Below are 24348 nucleotides of genomic sequence, written 5' to 3'. Positions count from 1 at the left end.
CTCATCTCCTCTCTCATCTCTTGCATATATTCTTCCTTCTTCCGCTTTTTACTCGGTCTTTCTTCTTTCTAAGAGTGTTTACTCAGAACAGAGAGAGAAAGGGCGAGACCAAGCGCTACAAGAAAGAAAGAACACAAGAGAAACCGAGAGTGAGATGGGAAATTTCAGACAGAGAGCTGAAGAGGAAGAAAGAAAGTTTAGGCGAGAGAGAGAGAGAGAGAGAGAGAAAGTCAGTGAAGGGATTGTTATGGGTATGGACCAACTGCAGCAGAACGGGTTTCAAGTAATTACCTTTGATGATCCATTCATTTAATCCACTGTAAGTATTCTTACTTACTGAGTATGATATTGATATCCAATAATACGGATTTTTGTGGTTTTATAACTTGTCTAGCATTTTGCTATATATATGATTCAACAATGATTTATATTGTCGGAAATCAATTGACTCACTACTTCACAGTTTTTGTAGTGCTTGCAGGAATGGAAAATCAAGGTAATTATGCAGTTGTGATTGGAGATTCATATTGAGATGTACAGAGATTCCAAGTTGGTTAAGTTTTGTCTAGAGTTTAGACTGTCGGATAGATTTGTATAAATGCCTTGTACGACATAGCTTTGGGTATTTTTGTATAAAGAAAAGTATTTTAACAGTATTTTTTTTATTGATAATTACAGTTTTTCCGCTATATGAGATCAGATCGTTACATACCCCGTCTGTGGTATTTTTGCTAAAAAATAGCGAGGTCTTTTGTCTATTTAGGCGCTGCCCCGACACTTTCTCGTAGCCTTCAAGAATCCCTTGCATCTTTTCCCATTCTTGCACATTTGCTTTACAAAAAAGCAAGCTGTCATCCGCAAAGAATAGGTGATTGAGGCGCACTCCACCTCTAGTAATTGACAAACCCGTGATGTCTCTTCTCATTTCAGCTTTTCTTAACATATGACTCAGGCCTTCAGCACATAATATAAACAAGTAGGGAGAGAGAGGATCACCTTGGCGTAGACCCCTAGAAGGGTTAATGTTTCCATAAGGTTGACCGTTAATTAAAACAGAGTATGAGACTGTTCTGACACAGATCATAATCAGGTTGATCCATTTTATGTGAAAACCCATTTTAATCATAATCTCTTCCAGACACTCCCACTCTACTCTGTCATATGCTTTGCTCATGTCAAGTTTGAGCACCATGAATCCCTCCCGCTCCTTCTTTCTTGTTTGCATAGTATGCAGGGCTTCAAAAGCTACTAGAACATTGTCAGTTATCATTCTACCTGGAACAAAAGCGCTCTGACATGGAGATATAATATGAGGCAGCACCTTTTTAAGCCTATTAGCAAGAACCTTAGCAATTAATTTATACAACACATTGCATAAACTAATAGGTCTAAACTCCACAACACTTGTAGGTTTCTTTTTCTTAGGAATAAGAGCAATAAAAGTTTGGTTAATAATAGGATCGAAATTACCATCATTGAGGAAACCAAGAATGGCTTTGCAGACCCCATTGCTCACGGTTGCCCAAGTGTTTTGGAAAAAACATGCTGCATACCCATCTGGACCTGGAGATTTAAGAGGACCCATGCTGGCTAGAGCGGCTTCTATCTCCAACTGCGTGAAATTATTCACTAACTGGTCATTCATATCTTGAGTAACCCGAACCCCTATACCCTCCAAGCAACCCTCTACGCCATCGCATCCTCCCGTAGTATATAGGTTCTGGAAAAAATTCACAAAGGCCCGCCTCACGTCATGCATATCTGTTTGTACATCCCCATTCTCATCCTTAATACTTGTGACTTTGTTGGTTTGGCGCCTCTGGTTTGCCCAGGCATGGAAGAAGGCAGTATTTCTATCTCCCTTGGCGTACCACACTTGCTTAGCCCTTTGTTTCCATTAAAGTGATCAACATCTCATATATCTACCAAACGGGCCCTAAGAGTCTTTGCAATTAGTAGTTATGAGAAAAATATCCTTGTAACACTAATTGGTAGAACACTCTCATAGCCATAGTGATTCAGATCAATCATTTTGAATGCACTAACATATTAACAAAAGTCTCCACTTTAATAATCAAGACAAATCATCATAGTTATTTGTTATAATTTTTTTTAATAAAATATGCAATTTTATTGAAACCCAAATTTACAAGTTATAAAGAATTTGTGATTTAGATCCTCATTGCATTAGTCACACTTACTGCACCTATGTCACATAAAATATAACTTGAGGACTTAATTCATTCATGAATAACAAATCCCCAAATCTCTGAATCTAAAAAATAAATCAAGTTCAAATTGATTTTTAAGGCACTAACTCCAACAAGAACATGATTTTTTTATGGTATTTTTTTTTAAAAAAAAAAGAGAACATCTCTAGGAAATGATTTAAAAACTGATACTAAAAAAACTAAGAAAAAATACCTTTAACTCCCTGATGTATCATCCATTTTGTACTTACTCCTCCAAATTAAAAAAAATGACATTAGGGCCTTCCATACTATTACTGTGTCAAATTAGATAGTTTTGCGCTTTTCTTTCCAAAATACCCTTAAATTTATTAAAAAATAACCACTTGAAAATTTTAAAATTATTAAAAAAATAAACAAAAAAAAATTGGGTGATCCTTTCATATTAGCCCTTTTAATTTTTTTTTTTTTAAATGGTTATCTTATATATTTTTAAAATTTTATTTATTAGTAACAATAACTTTAAGAATATTTTAGGAAGAAAAAAAAAACAAAAATATTTAATTTGGCACACAATGATAATACGTGGAGCTTCAATGTCACATTTTAAAATTTAAAGGCATAAATTGTGAAATAAGTGATAGACAAGGGGCTAAAGTATATTTTTTCCATATAACAAATTGTGGGGGAGACAAGAAGTGAGGCAGTTCAGTAAGTTTCTCAAACTACGAAAATGGCATTTTAAGGGCAGTTCTGTAATATTGAGTTTTCCCTCTGCGTATTCTCTCTTTGAAAACAGAGGAGAGAAGAAAGAACACAGAAGAGAAAAAATAACAGAGAAAAAGGAGGGAAGAAGAAGGAAAGAAAGAGAAGAAAAGAGAGAAGAGGAGAGCATATGGAGGAAAAGATCCGGAAAATATTTTGGGCGAAAGATCCACCCGAGTGCTTTTGAGTTCAGAACCCGGTTAATTATACTAGGGTTTTAGGCGGGTTTTAATATACCACTCTTCAAACACCACCTCTCTCTCTCTCTCTCTCTCTCTCTCTCTCAATTTGGAGCTTCTGAATCTGGCGGTCATGTGGAGATCACCAGCAATATCTTTTCTGGTGAGTTTCTGCGTATTTCTGTCTCTCACAGCTGTTTCGCTACACTCAATGAGGTTGTTCTATTACCTTGACCATTTTGATGATTTTTGTGATCTGGGTGGTTTGTTATTTTGTACAGGTTGGCCGGTTAACTCAGCTTGGAGTGGTCAGGGTCCAAACTTTGAACAAATCCAATTACAGTACTATGTTGTTGCAATCTCAGAAATCCAACCAAAGTGCTACACCAACAGCTGCGGCATCTTTTCAGGTATCTGCGATTTTAACAAATTCTTGCGATTGTTTTGTTATTAGTCATTCGAGTTATTCATTGCATACTTTCGTTCTTAATTATTCTATTGAGGGCAGATTTGCTTTGGCATATAATTTTTTGGGTACTTTTTGTAAATTGACAGGGGTTTTGGTAAATTTTCTATTTCATGAAAATGTAATGGATTTGATTCATTCGATTGATATGCAAAATGTTGTAGGAAGAATGCAACAGCCAAGGTACGAGTCGAGAGCATCAAATTGGAGAGAATGTTCCCAGAAAGGACAAGGTCAAGTTTCTTGTGAATACTGTAAGTATATAACCATTTGCAGTTTCTTTTTGTTTTTGACAATTGGATTTTAATACTTTTATTAATGAGACAAAGATATGTGAGGGTGATTGTAAGATATTGCTATGAATACGATCCTAGCAAGAACTAACTCTCTTAACCCTAAAGCTTAGTTTCAATGTCGTGTATGAAGAGAGAAACCTAAAGGGCAATTAAGTAATTTTTAGGGTTTTCATTAGTATGCTCTGCTATCCATCTTAAACATGGATTGGACAATTATAAACGAGTGTTGAACAACTTCTGCATGTTTGGTTATTGGCCTTTGCCTGTCAACTTTTATCTATTGCTATTATTTGTGCATAACAGAAAGAATTGTTTGTTCTTGTACATGCAATGTATATTCCTGAGAAATGTCATGTAATGTTGCAATATATCACTACATTGCTGCATTAATGTGCTACTCCATTTTAATTTAGTGCAATCACAAGGTTTCTACTAGCTATATCATAATATAATGTTTAGTGGTAACTTCCTCAATGCGTGTTTATCATAAATTTTCTTCTTGTGATTATGTTAAATTAAATACTCCCTCCACCTGAAAATTAATATCTTGGTTTGGGAAGGTGCAAATAGTAATCAAAATGTGTAACACTTTTAGAAAGTGATATACATTTTATAACATATCCCAAAAAGGGAAACAAGACATTTGCATCAGGACAAAAGGAGTATTATCTTTCCCCTTCTCTTCCAAAATACTGAGTCGGTATTTTTCTTACATGCCTCTTACGAGGCATCTTTTGATAAGTTATTAAAAGAACCACATTGTTGCAGCTTCTCGATATCAAGGACAGTAAGGAGGCTGTTTATGGTGCTCTAGATGCATGGGTTGCATGGGAACAAAATTTTCCTATTGCATCACTTAAGAGGGCATTACTTGCTCTTGAGAAGGAACAGCAATGGCATAGAGTTGTTCAGGTACGAGCAACTCACTCTCTCTTGTGTGTGTGCAAGCATGTGGTGCATGAGTAATTTATCAGTAGAAAAAAAGAATGAAGTATGCAATTCTGCATTGTTTTTTCATGGAAAAGAGGAGGAAGAGGAGATATCTTCCACAGTAAACGAAAGAAAATGAAGGGGAGATGACTATAAATAAAAATTCTCAAGGAAACTGCAAGACTGAAGTGGGGAAGGAGTCTTCATCCAATTAAAATTTCAAGAGTTTTTAGCACCCTCTCCATGTGTTTGAATCTTAATATAGTCTTATTGTCAAGTGTTTTGTTTGTAAATCTCTGTATTAGAACTTATTCTGGCCAGAGTAAGAGTCTTTATGTAGAAACACATGTTCATCACAAGTTCATTGACAATACTGATTTTCCCTACCTAATTTTGGTTTATGATTAATAAATACATTGGACAACCAAATATTCAATTGCTAAATGGGAGTAAATTTAAACTATTTGTGGAAAGAGTTTGAGCATAGGTGGTAATATTTGTCTCCAACCTGCTTCCTTTGCTGTCCATGGCAAATTAGTTTTCTTAAATTTAATTCCTAATTGGTTCTGCCATAATTGACTTGGATTTGGGACGTTATGTTCTGAAGTTATTTCAAGTGAGTAAAGAAGAGTTCGAATGGTATCAGGCTATATATTTAATTTTCTTTTTTCTTTACTAAAGGAATGAATCCTAGTTGGTTGTTTTGCCTAGTTATCATTGGTGAGAGTTAAAACATTCAGGCCTCTCGAATTGTTTATTTCCTGTTTGCTTACTTGGGGAAAAGGAAGCAAACATTTAGAAAAAATTATTCATCTCATGTAATTTTTTGCAACTAGTGGCTAGAAAAGAAAGATTTTTAGATGTAAGTTAACTTCATAATTAATTCCCAAACTAAGATGGATAGCCATTATCGCATAGCTGTCCAACTTGAGATTTCTACCCTCTAATTTTGAGATAAAGGACATGTTCCATGGATACATTTGTATGGCTCTTAGAACTGGCCATGAGACATACATTCATTGTATCTTTCTACTTTGTTACTTATCAAAAAAAAACATTTGTGTGGCTCTTAGATTTAATGTTAAGGTACTTATCAAAAAGATTTAATGGTAAGGTAAAGGAGTTCCTGTATCTAAAATGAAAAAGAAATGGTTTCTTTGCTCTCTTGACTTACACAGGGAAGTTGCATGCTTGACCTAGCTATGCACACTTACGAACAAAATTGGGCATTTTAGTAATGGATAGCCATAACACCCCTGGGGCTCTTTTTATGGGTGGCAGGGCCGGCCGCAAATTTAGGTTTTTTTAGTAATGGATAGCCATAACACTCCTGGGCCCTTTTTATGGGTGTCGGCTGCAAATTTAGGGGTTTTTTTTTTTAAAAAAAAAATTGGGTGTTTTAGTAATTTTGTTTTCATTCAAGTGAGACCGTATGTGTTATCACCAAAGTAAGAAATTGGAATAGTTATTCCATTATACTTTCTTTCATTCCCAGTAATAGCTATTCATTTTCTTAATAGAATTTCCATTCTGCATACCAAACAGGCCCTTGAAGCATCTTCTGGCTCTAGGAATGCCTCCACTATCGAAAAGAATATAAAAATGATCTGGGCATAGTCTAGGGGGTCTCTTTCTGGAGCAAATCAGGTCCAAGAACACAAGGGATCTATTGATTATATACCAGGAGGGAGGATCCCTATTGCTAGACCATGTAAAAGAGGAATATCAATGAGTCCATGCTTAGAAATAAAATCAGAAAACTTCAGCATAGCTAGACAAGCACGGGCTTCACCTGATCTCTTACTTGGAAAATGAGTTACATTGAAATCCATCCCCCATAAACTACGCACAATACTATAGTACATAATCTTCATTTTGGTTTCCTACATCTGCCTTCGACTCATTTCGTTTTTTCTTCCATTTCTTGATATGTAATAATGCTGGGAACAGTTTCAGCAGCTTGTTCCCACGTATTTCGTTTAAAAAGAGAAGCGACCAGCTCATGTTAAGCAAGCTGTATCAAATTTGCATAATTTTGCATCATGCAAGTATTGCTCTAATCTTTCATGGGAAACTGGGAAATTCGGTATTTAATTATTTCAATTATATGTTAATTCATAAAAAGGATATATGAGACCAATCTCATTATGTTTCTTTTTTAACTTGTATGGCATAGTTATTTGTTAATCTTTTCTAGGTGATTAAGTGGATGCTAAGCAAGGGGCAGGGAACCACAATGGGAACATATGGCCAACTAATAAGAGCTTTAGAGATGGACCATAGAGCAGAAGAAGCACACAAGTTTTGGGACCAGAAAATTGGGATCGATCTACATTCAGTTCCGTGGCAGTTGTGCAAACGAATGATAGCTATATACTATCGAAATAACATGCAAAAGAATCTTGTGAAGGTAAACTTCTTGGTGCCTGCTTTAAATCATTTTCTTTCTGAGAAGTGAAAACATATAAGAAGTTATCATTTTACGCATATATTTGGCAATCATCTAATGCACATTTGCATTCCATTTTCCTGATTCAGAATCAATTTGTTTGCCTTCCTACTTTTATTATGAGTTGTAGAACTTAATTTATTAAATGGAACATGGTAAAAACATTCTGGTTTCTCTGGTTATATAATGTCTTGGAAAGATATGTCAGGCCAACTAAATATGATTCAATGTACATTACATTGTAAGGCTGGCAATGTCTAATGCAACCCAACACAAACTCAATATGAAATTAGAGGGTTAGGATCAAATCAAGTCAACCCGGCTAGACAGAATTAATAAAGGAGTCAAATTCGTGTCAACCCGCAATTAACTCACATAACCCGTATAATTAAATTATATTTTTACCCTTAAAAATCCAAAGTATATAATTATGGTTATGATATCGATTATCAAATTGATTGTCATGAATCGAGTCTTGAATGTGTATAATTGATATAATTTATGCTTGTAAGATATGAAATTATGTTAATTAGGTCAAATCAAGTATTTGTGTCAACTAAGGCTGTAATCGAGCCGAGTATTAAATGTTCAAGCTCTATTCATTTAATTTTATTTTAAAAACAAGCAAAGCTCGAGGTTATCACCGAACTAGTTAATTTGTTCAAGATTGACTCATTTATTTTTCGATCGAACTTGAGCTTGTTCACGAGCTACTCAGCTAACCTATTTATTTCTTATATAAAGTAAAGATCATGATTGTTTATTTTTTCGTAAATCCATACTAAATATTAGTTAATTAATTACTGTTCCAATTTTATCATTTGAGTTAATTAAATAAATTAACTTGAATCTTAAATAATGCAATCTCGAGTTTATATGTATGTTTTATATAGTATGTATATGAATTCATTATGCACAATCACATGTATTTATACATATACACACATACACATATATATCTATATTAAGACTCGCAATAACTATAATATAAGTTATATCTATTATATTAGGAAGAGAATTCATCTTTACTTGAGATGCTCGAATTGCAAAATTAAAATAACACGATAAAAAATAATAAAAATGAAATTATACGAGTTTATACAAGTCGAGCCAAGTTTATATGAGTATAGCTTGTTTAATAATCGAGCCTAATTTTGTGCTCAAGATCGGCTCATTTATTAAACAAATCGAATTTGATCTAGTTTATATGAGTGGGTTATCAAACAGACTTGCTCATTTACAACCCTAGTGACAACTCAACCCATTTGTATTAATAAGGTTGAAATGAGTTGAAACAGGTTGTGTTTGTGTCAATCCAACACGAATTGTTTATTAAATGAATTTTGAGAGTTTCGCCGAAGCATTTAGTTAAATAGTTGTGTCAGGTTTGAGGGATTTGACACAATTAATTAAATGGGCCGTGTTCTTGTCAACCCTTATAATCGTATATCCATGATTCAACATGATGACTTATGAACCCGAATTTCCACCCTTGTTTTCTTGTTGATATCAATTATGTAAATTTCAGCAGCCATTTTATGGTTGAAGTAAAATGTTCCCTCTCTGGAAGCCAAAGCCAAGAAAAAATGTGAAGGTAATTATAGACCATCAACTGATTTATTCTAGCATGTGTCCTAAATGCAATGAGAGGAAGAACACCTCCCCCTTGAACCTGTTATCGTTGAAATACCCTCTCCAAGTGAAGCCAACTGTGACGGAGGACTCAACAAGGAGTAAATGGTAATGCGTGGTGGCAGTGAATTCAGGGGTCAAGTTCAGCAAAGCAAATTGGTGCCATTCTTGACGAGGTGTTCCAGACCTGTGGTGATTTCATTGATGGCGAGAAAGGCCTATACTAGGGAATGCTGTAGACCTACGATGATGGTGCCAATGATGAGGACCATGACTTCAACGCACTCGAGCTCGAGCTCAATCTGGACAAGAACATCAAGGGCACCGTTGAAGCGTTGTCGTCTTTGATTACCAACGACAGGGTCTAGTCCCATGGCTGCTGCGGTGGCATGCACAAATGGTAGCAGCAGTGGGAGTTGCTGCGACATGAGCATGCGGTGCTGGTGCAGATGGCAGTGCGGGGAGCACCAGCACCGCTTGCTATCGCGTAGGTTTCTTTTCTTTGGTTCCATTTTTCATGTTCCTCTAATTTTTTTCTCATTCCTCTCTTTTAAGCACCCCAAACTCCACATAAGCTCCTCCTTCCACCCACATCTCCGCCTGAACCCTCATCATCGCTGCTGGAAGCTTTTGTCCTCCTTCCACTCTCTTTGCCAGCCATTACCACTTCTTTCTCTGTCGGTAGACTACCTCTGCTTAAATTTTTCAAGGGGTTCAGCTCTAGGTGTTGGTAATTGGGATTTCTTGGTTTTGAAAGAAATGAAAGTGCTTTGAAATTGTATGTTTCCATGTTCTTAAAATGTGGAGGGACCTGGACTCCTGTGTATTCTTTTTACCAGGTTCGACTTGAGTGCACCTGTGTTCAAAGCAATTCGGTTCAAAATCAGTGGTTGTTTGTGATTTTCATCATAAATTTTGTTTTTTAGATACCCTTTTGAATTTTCTAGATACTCATTATCTTCTTTTGGATAAATTTGGTTCAAATAGTCGATGTACTCTGTAATGTGTTCTATTCGAATGTAAATGGTGTCGATTTTTCTCTGAACAATATGCGCCTTGTATCTCCATCTATATAATTACTGCTGCGTATCCTTTTAGGAATTGCATCAATTGAGATAGACGGGTGGTTGTCAGGGGGTGGCAACGTGACCTCTGTTCTGGCACAGCTACCCTTATGTGGTTGACTTCCTCAACCAGATTCTTTTGTTGTTTTCTTAAATAATTCTAAACAGTGCGTTGAAATTCAACCAGGCTAAATTTGTTATATATATATATTTCAGTGTCAAGTGCAACATTTTCTGTGAATACTAATGCCCAAATCTGACCCATGGTACTACTTCGAACAAAGTGGTAGTTTGGAAAACGAGTTGTAGTGAGTCATAATTTAGTGTATAAGTGCATCAGTGGTAATACTGTTATTTTTTATTTTTTTTTTTATTTTTTTTTGTGTTGGGGGTAATTAAAGTGTATGTGTATAGTAATGCTACACACTCCTACTTTCCCACATCCATTTCCACACTCCTTTAGGTTGCTCTTAAAACCACCATTGGATTAAAATCCACAAAAGATTCACATCCCACATCCAATAGTGGTTTTAAGAGCCACCTAATGGAGTGCAAATGAATGTGGGGAAGTGGGAGTGTGTGTAGTATTACTCAAAAAATAAAAGACAAAGGGTTAAAGATCCTGTGGGGAGAAAAAATAAAAAGGCTGAAGGGTGAAGGTAATGAAGTCAGGCTCTACTTCACAGTAGTTATGGAAAGATAGAAGGGATGTGATAAGTGAGTGGCTTGTTAGGAGGGATAAAAAGTAAAAGGTAGGGAGTGGCTTAATGTACAACTTAACCAGTGGATGAATATGTAAAAGCATAATGCCTCTCATCATTCCCCCTTTTTCTGATACTTTCTTCCTATTTTTTAGAAGATAAGGGTACATGGACTTGGTGCAAAACACCTGTTCTTTTTCTTTTTTCTTTTTTGTCCTCATTTTGGCTCATTCCAAGAAATGGAAAAGTACCAATCCAACCATCATTTTCCATCCTTCCCATTATCTGTTTCACCAAGTAAAGCCCCAAATGAAAGCTATAATATTTACTAAAGTGTAATTAATAAGAAGATATGAATGATACTGTCCCCATTAATAGTTTGTTAATAAAAATTAACAATATAAAATTCAATAGTTGTTGGGATTTGTTGTTTATCAATAATTATAGCAAGTCCCACTCACCTTTGGCAGAAGTGAAAGAAATAGTTTTTTTTTTTATAAGTAAAGATATATAGATAAGAGCGCAGAGGAAAAAATTTGGACCATTTCTCAATTTATGCGTGTCATCCTTGCGCAAGGGCCATGCTAATCTTCTCTGTATCGTTCCAATTTTATCGGATGTCGTGAAGGACAAAGTGAAAGAAATAGTTGAATGCTTATCTATTCTCATCTTACACAGTTATATACGTTTTAAGATGTAGTGTGCTTTGAGGACTTACTAAGTTGATCTTGTTCCTCTATTGAATAAATTGCTAAGAATCAACTGCTCATATTATGTAATACTGATGTATTGTTTTCATGCTTGCATATGAAAGCTCTTCAAGGACTTGGAAGCTTTTGATCGAAAGCCTCCAGAGAAATCAATAGTGCAGAAAGTGGCAAATGCATATGAGATTTTGGGCTTACTTGAAGAAAAAGAGAGGGTGCTGCAGAAGTACAATCATCTTTTCACTGAAGATGCATCCCTCAGGAAACGTAGGAAAGCCCCACCTATGAAAAAGAAGAAATAAGGTAAGGCCTTGTAGACCATGTTTGAGGCGATCATCCCTTCCTACAGCGACGACAATTTACAGCAATTGGAAATTATCAATGTTTGCAACGACGCAAGATCGGATAGCCACCCTGGTAATGCGGAGAAATTGAGACAATGTCCAATCCTAATGTGTTGTAAAAGTGTCGGCAAATCTTTTCCCTTCTGGCAAAGACTCCAACTGTGGTAACTAATAAAAATAAAAAACAATGTTTGGAGGTTCATGCTTAAGCCGTCTTTCTTGTCCTTCCCTTGAGTTGAATCAGGTTGTCAAAATTGTCAATCTGCAGTCTCCTATGGTTGAGAGACCAATTTTCCACCGCCTGTAAAGCAACGAAAACAAAGATTTTAAGTTGCCGCATTTTTCGGAGCGTAAAGATGGAAGAGAAGTGAAGAACCCTATTCAATTTGCCAGTTGACAGTTGTTTTGTGGTAACTACTAAACATCTTCTGCTGATAATTTTTCTTGTTTGGCTTGGCAGCTCTTCTAGTGCTTCACATTCTCGACACCTAAAAGTTGCAGGTTTTGCTGCTCGCAGTGGAACTAGCGAGTTTCTTACTTCTTGAGACTCCGAGACAAGTGTAAGAATTTTAAATGCTTCATGGTATTGAGACTCCGAGACAAGTGTAAGAATTTTAAATGCTTCATGGTATTACTTCAAAACATGAGTTACTTTACAGGCCAACCTTTTCAACAGAACAAAATATAACCCAACAATTGTGACTCTTGTAAACATTTCAAAACATGTTTCTTTTGCCAAATAGTTTGATAATAAGACACGTACCCGAATACGTAAGAGATGTTTTGGGTTGGTCCCCGGGGATTTTATCATTAAGCATGCTACCAATAGTGCAAGATCATGTACTGGGTTTAAACTCTTGAATGAGGGTCATGTATACAGTGATTGCTGATATCTTGAACATGTACCATTCTTTTTCAACTCAACCCATTTCTCTCCATATTCATACATCATCCAATAAATTTTCTGCCATTCAAATTATATCTCAAAGGTGCCTTTGCGACTGCCATATTCTCGACTGGAAATGGGCGACCACTCTTACATAACTCAAAATGGGGTGCATTAGGGTTTTGCTATTAGCCTAAAGGTGATTTATATCGAGTTGTTTATTATATCCAAAGGTACAAGACATCTCAATTTTTACTAAATTATTAATTCATAAGTGATTTAAGAAAACATCCCTTATGAACATATATATATATATGTGTGTGTGTGTGTGTGTGTGTTATTTAAAATTGTTGATCTAGTTTCACTTTTCAGGACAAATGTTAAGATTCCAAAATTGAATGGTTGGAACAAGCAAATACTCATTCAATTTGGATACTTAGATTTGATGAGACCTGTAACCCCAATGTTATGGACATTGATTTCACAACTACTCTAATGTTTCCCTTGACAAAGCCTACTATGACAAAAGAATTGAAGATTGCTTTTGCTTTCAAGAAAACATAACATTTAGTTCAAGTGAATTTAGAGTGAAATCAATAAATTGTCTATAGTTTTAAAGAAGAAAAACTGTTTCACGAAAATTAAATAAAGTTTTCCGAAAATGGTTTACAATTACGAAAATCATATCATCACAAGAAATATCAAATTTCAAATGAACAACTAAGTTTTCCCTCGTTGCGTCAGCTCATTCATTAGAAACCATTTACACCAACAACACCACAGAGTTCTCAATACACATGGAAAAAAATTAGGACTCAACATTTTAAACGTTTGTCATGAACCACAAAGCAGAGATCCCACTCATTCATTGTTTATGTAAGATTCATGCGTTGCTATTTTCCAGGCAATTTTCCATAAGCATAGGCAGCATAACTCGAGTCAATCCCAATTGTTTGCAGTAAAAAGGTAAAAAGAGAGCCTGCAATTTTGCTCTGCTGTTTCCAATTACTGCAAGAGACCCTTGGTTCTTCTCAAAAGCTTTTCCACAGTACATACACAAATTGCTTTTGCTTTCATCAACAAGCTTCAGGACCTAAGAATCCTTGTTTAGTTCCAGGGAATCCACAAACTAAGTTGCCCCAAACAGATTGAAATATATTCCTAACTAGCAATTGAATTGATCACATCATTACTCCGCCTTCTAGGCACCTCCTCTTGTGCACCTGTGCCTCCCTCCTAGTATAAAACAGATGGTGGAAGCCAAAGTGAGGAGGATATGGGAAAAACTATGAAATGAAGTTTTCGTTTGGTGACCACAGCCCTTGATAGCACCTTTCAAATAGCACTTATTGATTGCTCGTATAAAGTTTAAACAAAAAAAAAAAAAAATCAAACTCACAAGAAGAGAGTAGGAATGGGCACAAGTGTCGGGTACAAATCCAAAACAGCAATACAGCAATGGCAATCTCCTTTGTAGCCTATGACCTACATTGAAAAGTTAAGGACACTGTGACAGAAAAATTCACTTCTTCATCTTAAATTAAGTCATATATCGAAATATATACCAAGGGGTTGTAGACAGGTGTAAACCACATTCACATGCATTTTCCTATGGTTCTTTTGTTGGTAAAAACTCAAAAACAATAACAAACCTAAGGTTCCAATACATTTAAGGATAAGAACACACCCATAAATAGATAGATCAAAATTTAAGGGCAATTTCACATGTCTAGGATAATTGTTAAACATGACACATATTCTAACCGAAACATCAGTTGCTTATAGCTGATAACAAGACAGGATGAAGTCAATGTTGTTGTAATGTGAATCAACAACAAAGAATAATTAGACTTTGATCGGTTCAAAATGAATTCAATAATGCTTCAAGTTCCCTTTCTATGTCTATTTGGATGCACCACATGTCCTACGATTGTAAAAGTTACATGAGCAATAAAACATACCTCTTCATATTCGTAATCATCATGTTGGCAAAATATAATCCCGTCATGTTCTTCATCCTCACGGACGTTACCTATGCTGTTCAATAGATGACCATAAAAATGTAACTAGATGAAATCAATTACATTTTTTAAGCACTTATCCAAAAAAAAATTACATTTTTTAAGCAATGAATAAACCAGAAAAATAAATGAGGAAATATAAACCAGAAAAATATTACTTATCAAAAATAATTTTAAAAAAAAACTTATCAAAAAATAAAATAAAATAAACCAGAAAAATAAAGGAGGAAATATTACCATCAGTATTCTTTCCATGATCAACATTTTCAACATTGAAAACTTCGGCTTCAACCTACAAGGGTGTGATTCCATATTATTGGACAAAAAGTACATATGCTCCTAGCTTGGCATTTAGGCTCGGAGTTTGGGATTTACAAAGTTCTTCCTCTTTTTTCTCAAGCCAATAGAGGCACTTTCTTCACAAATCGAATACTCTGCATGAACACTATCAATTGAGTTACTGAATATGATAGACCATTAAAAACTATCCATAATATGGCTACTATCACAATACAGACTCCAACATTACCGAAGGAGCAAAATTTAGTTACTTACCTTTTTCTAGGGGGGTCCCAATAATTCACTGAATCTCTAATAGTCAGCAATATATAGTAATAAAAACTTTTGGTCACTGGGACAATTTAACAAACACTTCTATGCTGTTATGTGAAGGTCCACAGTAATTAATGAGTTGCAGAGTACTTTTGCTTTCATCAAAAACAAGTTTCAGGACCTATCCATCAGCTAGCCTAAACTAAGTCTTATACTTGTGTCAAAATAAATTTCAAGATCCCAAAGGAAGAATAATTTAATCACACAAGACACCAAGATTTAACGTACGTAGTTCAGCTTAACAAGCCTATATCCATAGGCGAAGACGACCAAGAGAAAATTCAATATAAAAAAAGAAAAAAAAAATGGAGTTCAAATAGTAACCGAGAGAAAACTACTCAAAACCTAAAACCCCAAATCTCACTCTCACACAAAAGAGAATTATAACAAAAAAAAAAATCTTCCCTAAATTCTCTAAGCCGTGCAGCAATAAAATTGTGAGAAAACTGAATGAGACGCACTGTGTTTTACCTTCTCGTTCTCCATGGAGCTTTTGGTCGAGTAGATTGCTTTATAGGATTAAAAAGGCTGTTGAAAAATAGGACTCCAAATTCGTCCACAAATATTCCTACTAACACTAAAACTTATCACATCTGTATCCTCTTGTGCACTTGTGTCCCTCTCCTGGTGAAAAATAGATAGTTGAAGACACAGTAGTATAAGGGAACATTACCAAATAAAGCTTTCTGTTTTGCAATGAGAGTCCTTTAAGCACACTCTTTCAAACGGCACTCCTATAGTATAAATTAAAGAAGAAAAAAAAGGTTGAACTCACAAGAAGAGAGTAGGCATGGGCAAGAGATAGAATAACCGAGTACAAATCCAAAACAGAATGACTACCTCCTTTGTAACCTGCAGAACAAGCATTCAAAAATTAGGGGTATATATAAAATCATTCACCTGATTGTGATAGAAAAAATCCAAATCTTCATTTAAAATTAAGTCATCTATTGAAATATATACTCAGGAGTTCAAGGTTTCAACACAATAAGGAAAAGAACACATTCACAAATAGATATATCAAAATTTTAGAGCAATTTTCACGTCTCTAAATGCATGTGCCCAATTGTTGTGCAGCCAATATTTTTTTTATAAAACCACCTATTGGATTTTGAACTCCCGAAAACAATGTGTGGATTAAGAACATGACAAGCTCAAATACAATACAACCATGTATATACAGGACACTGGACAAGGTTCAATCTCCCACACAACACTTATAGATATGGCAAAAACAAACCCGGCTCTTTGACATACTTTTTATAAAAATGCTGAAGCTGTTTTAATGCTCACAACAGCTACAGCTCTTGCAATCTGATTTTGATGCCCACCCTTGATGATCTAAAATTGTTAGCTTCTCAAGTCCACAGCTCTTGCAATCTGCAATTTAATACCTAAAACCGTCAGGATGATCAAAAAAGTCAATGACACATCATAACTTTTTACACAAACAAATATAAACAGAATATACACAAAGAGTCTCTCAAATAGAACTGATTTTTTTGTTCAATCTCTCTCAGACACACACACTCTTGTTTGTATACAAATTTTTTGAAGATATAATGAAATTATAATTAATAATTCAATTAGGGAAAGGTGATAAGATTAGATGAAATTATTCAAGTGGGATAATTAATATACAAACTGGATAATAATCTCAGTGCTTCTGCAATTGGTCACAGGGAATTGTTTAGCAACACCTTACACTTGGAGCAAAATATGTTGAAAAAAAAGGGGCCTATGAGTGGAGCTGTGCATACCTGATCCCCTGGATTTTCACATCTTTTGGGGCCTTGGCACCCAAATCTGGATGCTCTCGAACACTCCAATCACCTCCCCTGTCTCGGGCTTGCTCTTGCTCCTCCTCGTCTACTCTGCCTCCAGCGGGCAATGCAACCGCATTGTCATAATCGGTTGAGCACCCCTTCCCTTTGGGTCCAGGAAAGACGAGCCACGGTAGGATGGCACCAGAAACTCTGCTCCAAAACTCTCCTCCACCCCTTCCCTTTGGATTCATATAATGCAAGAAAACAAAGAATCAGAGGCAATCAAGGTTATGTGAACAGTAGCCATCAACAATAACATATTTTGGGGGATTCGTAATGCTGATTGGTAGTGGTTTGTATAAGGGATTATAAATAGATTTACAGATTAATAGGGGCTTGAAAGAGGTCTAATGTAATGGTGACTGAAATTAGGAACTAAAGCCAAGAAAACAAAGAGAAAATCAAAACAAGAAGATGAGCAACAAATAAATAGTAAATTAATCAAGTTCGCCAATTAATTCGATAATACCACAAGACTTCCTTAAATAGAAGCATAATCCTAAAAATGAAAAGCTAATAACTCCCAACTAGAAAAAGAAAAAAGATTCCTATTCACTAAACAATCTATGTCCTGTATCTTCATTGGCTGCTACTTCTAGCTCATAGCAAGACAGGGTGTAGGATCATAACCATCCTAGTGTTCTTTTGTTCTACATATCAAAGCAATGTGATCTACATAATTCTGAACAGTTAATCCACCACTAATAACAATTCAACCCATTACAGAATGGCTAAAATCAAAGAACTAATAATAAATTCAATCACAAAAAAATTTAAAAATTTAAAAATTGTGATTGAATTTATTAAAAATTGAGCCCACCTATGATATTGGGAAAATCGTTTCGAGTATTGTACCCATTCTTCATTCGGAATTGCTTGATTTAAAACCAGGACATTCATTTTGGAATGGAGGGAGAAATCAAATCATCACAAAGTGATCAAGATTACGAAGATATACAGGACAATGGACGAGGTTCAATCTCCCACACAAAATTTATAGATATGGCAAAAAGAAACCTGCCTCTTTGACATACTTTTTATAAAAGTGTTTAATCTGTTTTGATGCTCTCAACAGCTTCAGATGAACTTTGGGCAACCCTACAATCTGCAATTTCACACCTAAAAACGTCAGGATGATCTAAACAAGTCAATGGCAATCATAACTTTTCACACAAACAAATATAAACAGAATATACACAAAGAGTCTCTCAAATAGAACAGATTTTTTTTGTTCAATCTCTCTCTCTCTCTCTCTCTGTCTCTCTCTCTCTTATCACACACACACACTTGTTTGTATACAAATTTTTTGAAATATGACATTGAAAAATCAAATACATATTAGAGTATGGCATATAAACTACACGCTACTTAATCAATATTTTTTTTCCCTCCAATAAGATTACATGGGACAGTGACCCATGAATTAAGATGTTATTCATTCAAATTTTAATTGATAACACCAATGCAATGGAATGCATTTGATTCTTTTGCACACAGATCCAAGATCAGAATGAGATGTTTTTCCATTTTCTGGTCCAAAGCTCAAACATATTGGAAAAAAGGCTTGATAATATGATTTTATATTGCTATTGGCGCAAAACCACTCAGAAAAAACATTTCACCAATCTCAGTTCACTAGAAAAATGTTCACTATTCTTGTGTCCGTTAATGTATTCTTTGATTGAGGAGGAAACAACACAAAGAAAAAAATCCAGTTACATACCTTTTTGTAATGATTTGCAAATCTGTATTGACCAGCAACATGCAATTAGTGGTGAAAAACTCAATGGTCGAAAGCCTTCTCTCTCTGCTTGGTCGTTTGGGCATTTTAACAAACACTTGTGATACCGTTAACTCCAACAAGAATAGTCGCACGTTCACCAAACCGACAATAACAGCAGCAAGAGAGTTTTCCAACGGCAACATTCAGAAGACAGTCAAAGGAGCCTTCCGTTATGTGATGGAGACCCAAAATGCATGGGAAATCAAAGAAGAGCCCCAACCAAAAGAGTTGTCTTACGAATATTAAAAAAACCATTCTAGGTCCTCTTGACCCATGGTCTGATTCTCCTCTTCTGGTTTTGAGTCATAGATGAAGTTACCATCAATTTTAACGCAAGGAATGTGAGCTATCTTGTTCCAGTCTCGTCCTTGATCTTTCTTGCAGCGTTCTTTCAACAGAGGACAGTTTGCAATATGAAGTTGCTGGAGTGTGGGAGGCAGACCATCCTCTGGAAAGGATGTGAACTTTTCACAGCAAAAGATGCAAAGATGCAAGAGTGAGGGAGGCAGACCATCATCTGGAAAGGACATCAGCTTTTCGCACCAACCAATTTTCAGAGTTTGAAGAGAGGAGAGGTATCGAAGGCCTTTGGAAGATAAGTATTTCAAATTCGGGAAGTTTCTGATGATGAGGGTGGTTAGAGAGGCAGGCAGCACCATCTCTTGAAAGGATTCCAGATGCGGACATCCACCTCTAATTTCAAGATGTTGAAGAGAGGTAAGTCTGTGCAATCCCCACTCAAGCAAGGCCTCAGTTATGTTGCAATCTCTGACTTCAAGTGATGTTAAGTTGGGGGAAAAACCTTCGTCCGGAAAGGATACGATGCCTGGACATTTTTCTATGCACAATTTTTGAAGAGAGGTGATGTTGTGTATGGAGTTGGGTAGGGCCTGCATATTCTTACAATATTGAATCGACAGCCTTCTAAGGTTGCGAGGAAGCAACCCTCCGTCCGGGAAGGAAACAAGAGTTGAGCATCTCTCAATCTTAATATGTTGTAGCTGGCTAAGGCTGTGTATGCCCATGGGTAAGGATTTAAGGTTTTCACAATTGCAAATATAAATTTCTTCAAGAGATGAGCTGTGATGGAACGTTTTCGCCACTGACTCTAGCATTTTACAATTGTTAATGCGGAGGTGTTTAAGTGTTGCAGGAACTTCTTCGCTAGATGTTAAGGATTTGAAGGATCGACACGTGTCAATCCACAAGAACTCAAGAAGAGATGTGATGCTACTGCTGCTGTTGGTATCATCCTCGTCCACCAAAATCACCATATTCTTGCAATAAAGTATCTCTAGGCGCTTTAGAGTTGGAGGTAGCTGGCCTATTGCAATGTGCGTCAGCGAATCACATTCAAAAATAAAAATACACTCAAGAAACATGCTGTTGTACACCACTGCCTTTGGCAAAGATTCTATGGGACTACGTGTGGATGGCATACCCTGTTGTGGCTGCTCTTTTACTTCTTCTGCCACCAAAGAAACTAGTTTTTGACATCTGCGAACCCGCATATTACGAAGACGGGGGAGGGGTTGTAGTAATCCAACATCATTTGACCAAAAAGGCATTCGTTCCTCACAATTGTCAATCGTTAAATCTTCTACATTCATAAACCCTTCTATTGGACATCTGAATTTCAAAATTGTTGATAAAGACTTAGAGGCTAGTGAGGTGAAGTCCACCTTACCTTTGCGCACCACCCCTTTTGATTCTTCAATTTCTAGTTTGCAAAGCTCCGGAAAGCTTGAGATTGGAACAACCAATTGCTCGCATCTTTTTATAACAATATTTTGTAGTGAAGGAAGGTGGTTTGGTAACGTCCCCAACAGCTTGGGACAATTTTTAATAGAAAGCTCACGCAGGTGCGGGAACTCTCCATTAGGGCTCCAATTCTCCCATTCTTTCATATCCTCGAAATGCAAAGTCTCCAAAGATCTAAAGGCTTGTGAGCAACCTTCCCCATTAAATTCAGGACCAACATTCTTCACACCGGCCATGCCTTGAATGAAAAGGTGTTTGAGTAATGGTAGTTGGCTGACTGCTGGCAATGATGTGCACTTTCTACAATTTTCAATCCTTAGGAGCAACATATTAGGAAATGAATTACCTTTTAACCAAGTTGAAAATTCTATACCACCATAGCACTTAATAGCTAGCTCTTTCAAAGACTTGTTTGGATGTAGCATGTTAAGTATCTCTAATTCGCTTGTTCTGTCTTTTGACTCATCAATGTTCCGACTCCATTCCAAACACAATGCAGAAAGATCGAGCTTTTCAATTGACTTAGCATCCCTGGATTCAACGACATTCTCCAATTGTGAGATGATGAGTGGCCCTCGAAGATGCAACAAAGAACCTAGCTCTTTTAACGTGAAACAATTGCCTTTTCCCACAATTACATTAGACAATGTTTGGAGACAGGTTAATTTACCTATTTGAGGAGGCAGTCCTTCCAGTCTATTTGCATTGAGAATGTTGAGGTGGCGCAAGCTGACTAGGTTCCCCAACTTTAAAGGCAATTCCTTTAGATAATGACATTCTTCCAATATCAATGTATGTAAGTTGCGAAGAGTGGTTGTTGATTCAGGCAAGCCTCTAATATTAGTGTAAGAAAGGTCAAGGTATCGTAGATGCTTTAAATCACCAATTGAATTCGGTAGCTCAACTATGCAGTACCCACTCAAAGAGAGCACTCTTAAACGTAGTAATTTCGACAGCAATTTAAGAGGAACATCATGAGTCAAATAACGGCCCCCCATCCTAGGTAGCATAAGAGGCATGAAGGTACGTAGACACGTGAGTTCAGAAAAAACCTCAAACCTTTTAGGGCCGTCAAAATAGTCACCCAGGTATGACAAATGCCGAACTTTTTTAGAAATTTGTCCTTTGTTGATGCCCTCAATTCTATCTTCCATTCTAAAGCATATATCTTTTGCAACCCACTGAGCCAAATCGTTGATGAGGTCATGCATCACAAATCGTGATTTCTCTGTACTTGATTGTTGGAAAAAGGACCTTGATAATAGATCGCAAAAATACCGGCTACCCAAATCTTCCATTTGCTCATCCCCTTCTTGTTGCTGAATTAGACCTTCTCCCATCCATAATAGAACTAGTTGCTGCTTTTCAAATTCATAGTCCTTGGGAAGTATTGAACAATACGCAAAGCATCTCTTTAAATGTGAAGGCAGGTGGTGATAGCTCAACATAAGAGCTGGAACAAATTCATTTTTCTCTTCAAGTATATTCCAAATCTTGCTCTCCAATACACCCTTCCACCCATCACGATCCCGTTTAGTGCGTAGGAGGCCTCCGAGGGTTTTTGCCGCCAAAGGCAAGCCTTTACACCTTTTAACGATTTCCTCGCCAATATCTTGAAGGTTTGGATGCGCACTAAAATTGCTTGCCCCCAATGCATGTTGGGTGAATAAAGACAAACAAGCATCATTTGATAACACATGCAAAGGGTAAGCTGGGATGGTGCCTGTCATTGATGAAACTCCCTCATTGCGAGTTGTAATGACAATTGTACTTCCCAGAGCCCCTGTTAGGAATTGGAGCACGTAGGATAGTCCAGTCATGGTATTTCTCATTCCAAAGATCATCCAGAACCACTAGAAACTTCTTGCCTTCTAGTTTCTCCTTGAGTTTGACTTGCAACCAATTTTGATCTTTTCCATTACAATTCTCAGAGGTTAGAGATTGTAAAATTGTTTTTGTGACTCTCTCAGCATCGAAATCTTCAGAAACACAAGCCCATGATTTTAGATCAAAAAGGCCTTCCACTTTTTTATCATTGAATAAATCCTGGGCAAGAGTTGTCTTTCCTATACCCCCCATACCGAGTATAGGAATCACTGAGAGTTGAGCATTCCTACATTTTTCACTCAGCAACAGTTCAAATAGAGCCTCTTTATCACTGTCCCTGCCATAAACATGCGGCTCAGGCACTACAGAAGTTGATGCCATAGTCCCTGCTTTCCTATATGACCTCCCATCGGCAGTTGCTTTCAATAATCTCAATTCATCTTTCTGAATCACCAGATCGTTGAATCGATTGGTAATTTCAGTGAACTTTGACTGTAGCCTAATGTTGATCTTAAGAGCATGTGGAGTCAAACCAGTACAACAAGTAGGTATGAGGTTGCGTACCTTACTTGTGCTGGCTTGATTTTCTCCCTTCAATTCGTGTAGCAAAGCTTCCGTGGCGAACTCATCAAGTATATCCTCCGCATCGTAAGCCAAGTCTCTAAGATCATCCAGCCACCGTTTCACTGCCCTCTCAGTATGTTGCTTCTGGTCCGCATCATCAAGCACGTCCTCAATTCTTGACAACGTTTTCTCCAACTTTTCCATCTTTTCTCGAAGTCCCTTGTATCTACGTGCAAACTTCAGCAACTCCGGAGACATCAGTTTTTCAAACAACACTTGGAGGAACGCAGCAAGGAAAATCTCTCCTACTGCCATAGTTTTCTTTGTGGAAAGGAATATTGAATCACGAAAAGATGCAAAGATAGCAAAGCTCTCAAACGCAGAAGTAATTGCAAGAAAGTTGCAAAGGTTTCTTATGTGAAAGCTTAAAGAGTCTCAAAAGTTGTAAATTGCAAAGAAGTGGAAACTGCTAAGAAGAAGCTGGACGTTTGTGGGGGCTTCCCATGTGCATGCTTTTCTTCTATCATTATTACTTGGACCCAATACGCTATAATTCACATCATTCTCATCACAACCGTTGGATATACAAAGACTTTATTCATCCAAAAAAAATATATACAAAGACTTGTTTACAAGTCTTCTCCCTCAGCCTTTTTTTTCTTTTATATAATTCGCCACATTCAGGAACCAACGGAATCCAAAGCTCTCTCTCTCTACCAACGGAACAAAAAGAAAGACAAAGAAACAAAGAAAAAGATTTACACTATCCATTAAAGTTCATCAATGCCTCTCTGTACTACTTTTGTTGGCCATTGGGTATGCACTGGAAAAAGGGAATGAATTTATTAACTCTTAAACCCTTAAAGAAAATGAAACGGAACTAACTTGTAATTCTATATCATATGCTTAAATTGCACCCTTAAAGATAAATGTAAGTAAAACATTTGGAAAGGCATGGGCAATCACATACTCTATTCAAAATATACAAGAATAAATAAATAAAATACATATATAATTACATGTATTTTAAACATAAATCAGTTTCATAATCAGGATTAGAAAAGACCCGCAGTGCCATTAAGGCTCATCCTGCAAATCAAATTGAAGAGCTCGCCTCTAAGTAGATGCTCAATCATGGTTTCAACACCTTGTTACTGCAAAAAGTAAATGAAAATAAAAAATAATAATAATAATAAAGCAAATAATTCTTATTTGTAAAGAGCACCCCCACCAACCCAAACCCATTCCCCACCCCCAACAAAATTTAAAAGAAAATAAAATAAAAAGCATGTAAAACCAACTCCACCATAAAAAGCATTAATTCCACCGACACCATGTAAAACCAA

At 36.4% G+C, this 24348-nt stretch overlaps 1 protein-coding gene, 1 non-coding gene and 1 pseudogene across 5 annotated transcripts; 1 reads left to right on the top strand and 2 right to left on the bottom strand.

The window, feature by feature from the left end:
• The first annotated feature begins 2907 nt into the window (after positions 1–2907).
• LOC132163623 (pentatricopeptide repeat-containing protein At4g18975, chloroplastic) lies at positions 2908–12386 on the top strand. 4 transcript variants are annotated; one of them, XR_009438322.1, is made up of 7 exons: positions 2913–3296; positions 3415–3543; positions 3764–3853; positions 4664–4807; positions 7023–7235; positions 11486–11795; positions 12183–12386. XR_009438322.1 is itself a non-coding variant. In XM_059573986.1 (6 exons), the coding sequence occupies exons 1-6, from the start codon at positions 3267–3269 to the stop codon at positions 11678–11680; spliced, it is 801 nt and encodes a 266-aa protein (XP_059429969.1). In that variant the 5' UTR covers positions 2913–3266; the 3' UTR covers positions 11681–12386. The 4 variants fall into 4 exon arrangements, 2 of the variants coding, with proteins under 2 accessions (XP_059429984.1, XP_059429969.1); XR_009438321.1 differs by having other exon boundaries at positions 11486–11886; positions 11991–12386; XM_059573986.1 differs by having other exon boundaries at positions 11486–12386.
• On the bottom strand, positions 11202–11302 carry LOC132168279 (U6 spliceosomal RNA). The gene has a single exon (XR_009438797.1). It is a non-coding gene; the product is annotated as a U6 spliceosomal RNA (small nuclear RNA).
• A 1192-nt stretch (positions 12387–13578) lies between the features above and the next one.
• Positions 13579–23452, bottom strand: LOC132167305 (putative disease resistance RPP13-like protein 1; annotated as a pseudogene).
• Between the last annotated feature and the right edge of the window lie 896 nt (positions 23453–24348).

Source organism: Corylus avellana, chromosome ca1, assembly GCF_901000735.1.
Source record: "Corylus avellana chromosome ca1, CavTom2PMs-1.0".
NCBI classification, from domain to species: Eukaryota; Viridiplantae; Streptophyta; class Magnoliopsida; order Fagales; family Betulaceae; genus Corylus; species Corylus avellana.
The sequence above is the reverse complement of the archived record's forward strand: the minus strand, read 5'-3'. Positions and strand labels throughout refer to the sequence as shown.

Bases quoted from the DNA above. Each gene is read 5' to 3' on its own strand.
- LOC132163623 (XM_059573986.1), top strand. From the start codon at position 3,267: ATGTGGAGATCACCAGCAATATCTTTTCTG. The intron at 3,297-3,414 runs GTGAGTTTCTGC...TATTTTGTACAG, and splicing joins CACCAGCAATATCTTTTCTG to GTTGGCCGGTTAACTCAGCT. The intron at 3,544-3,763 runs GTATCTGCGATT...AAAATGTTGTAG, and splicing joins CAGCTGCGGCATCTTTTCAG to GAAGAATGCAACAGCCAAGG.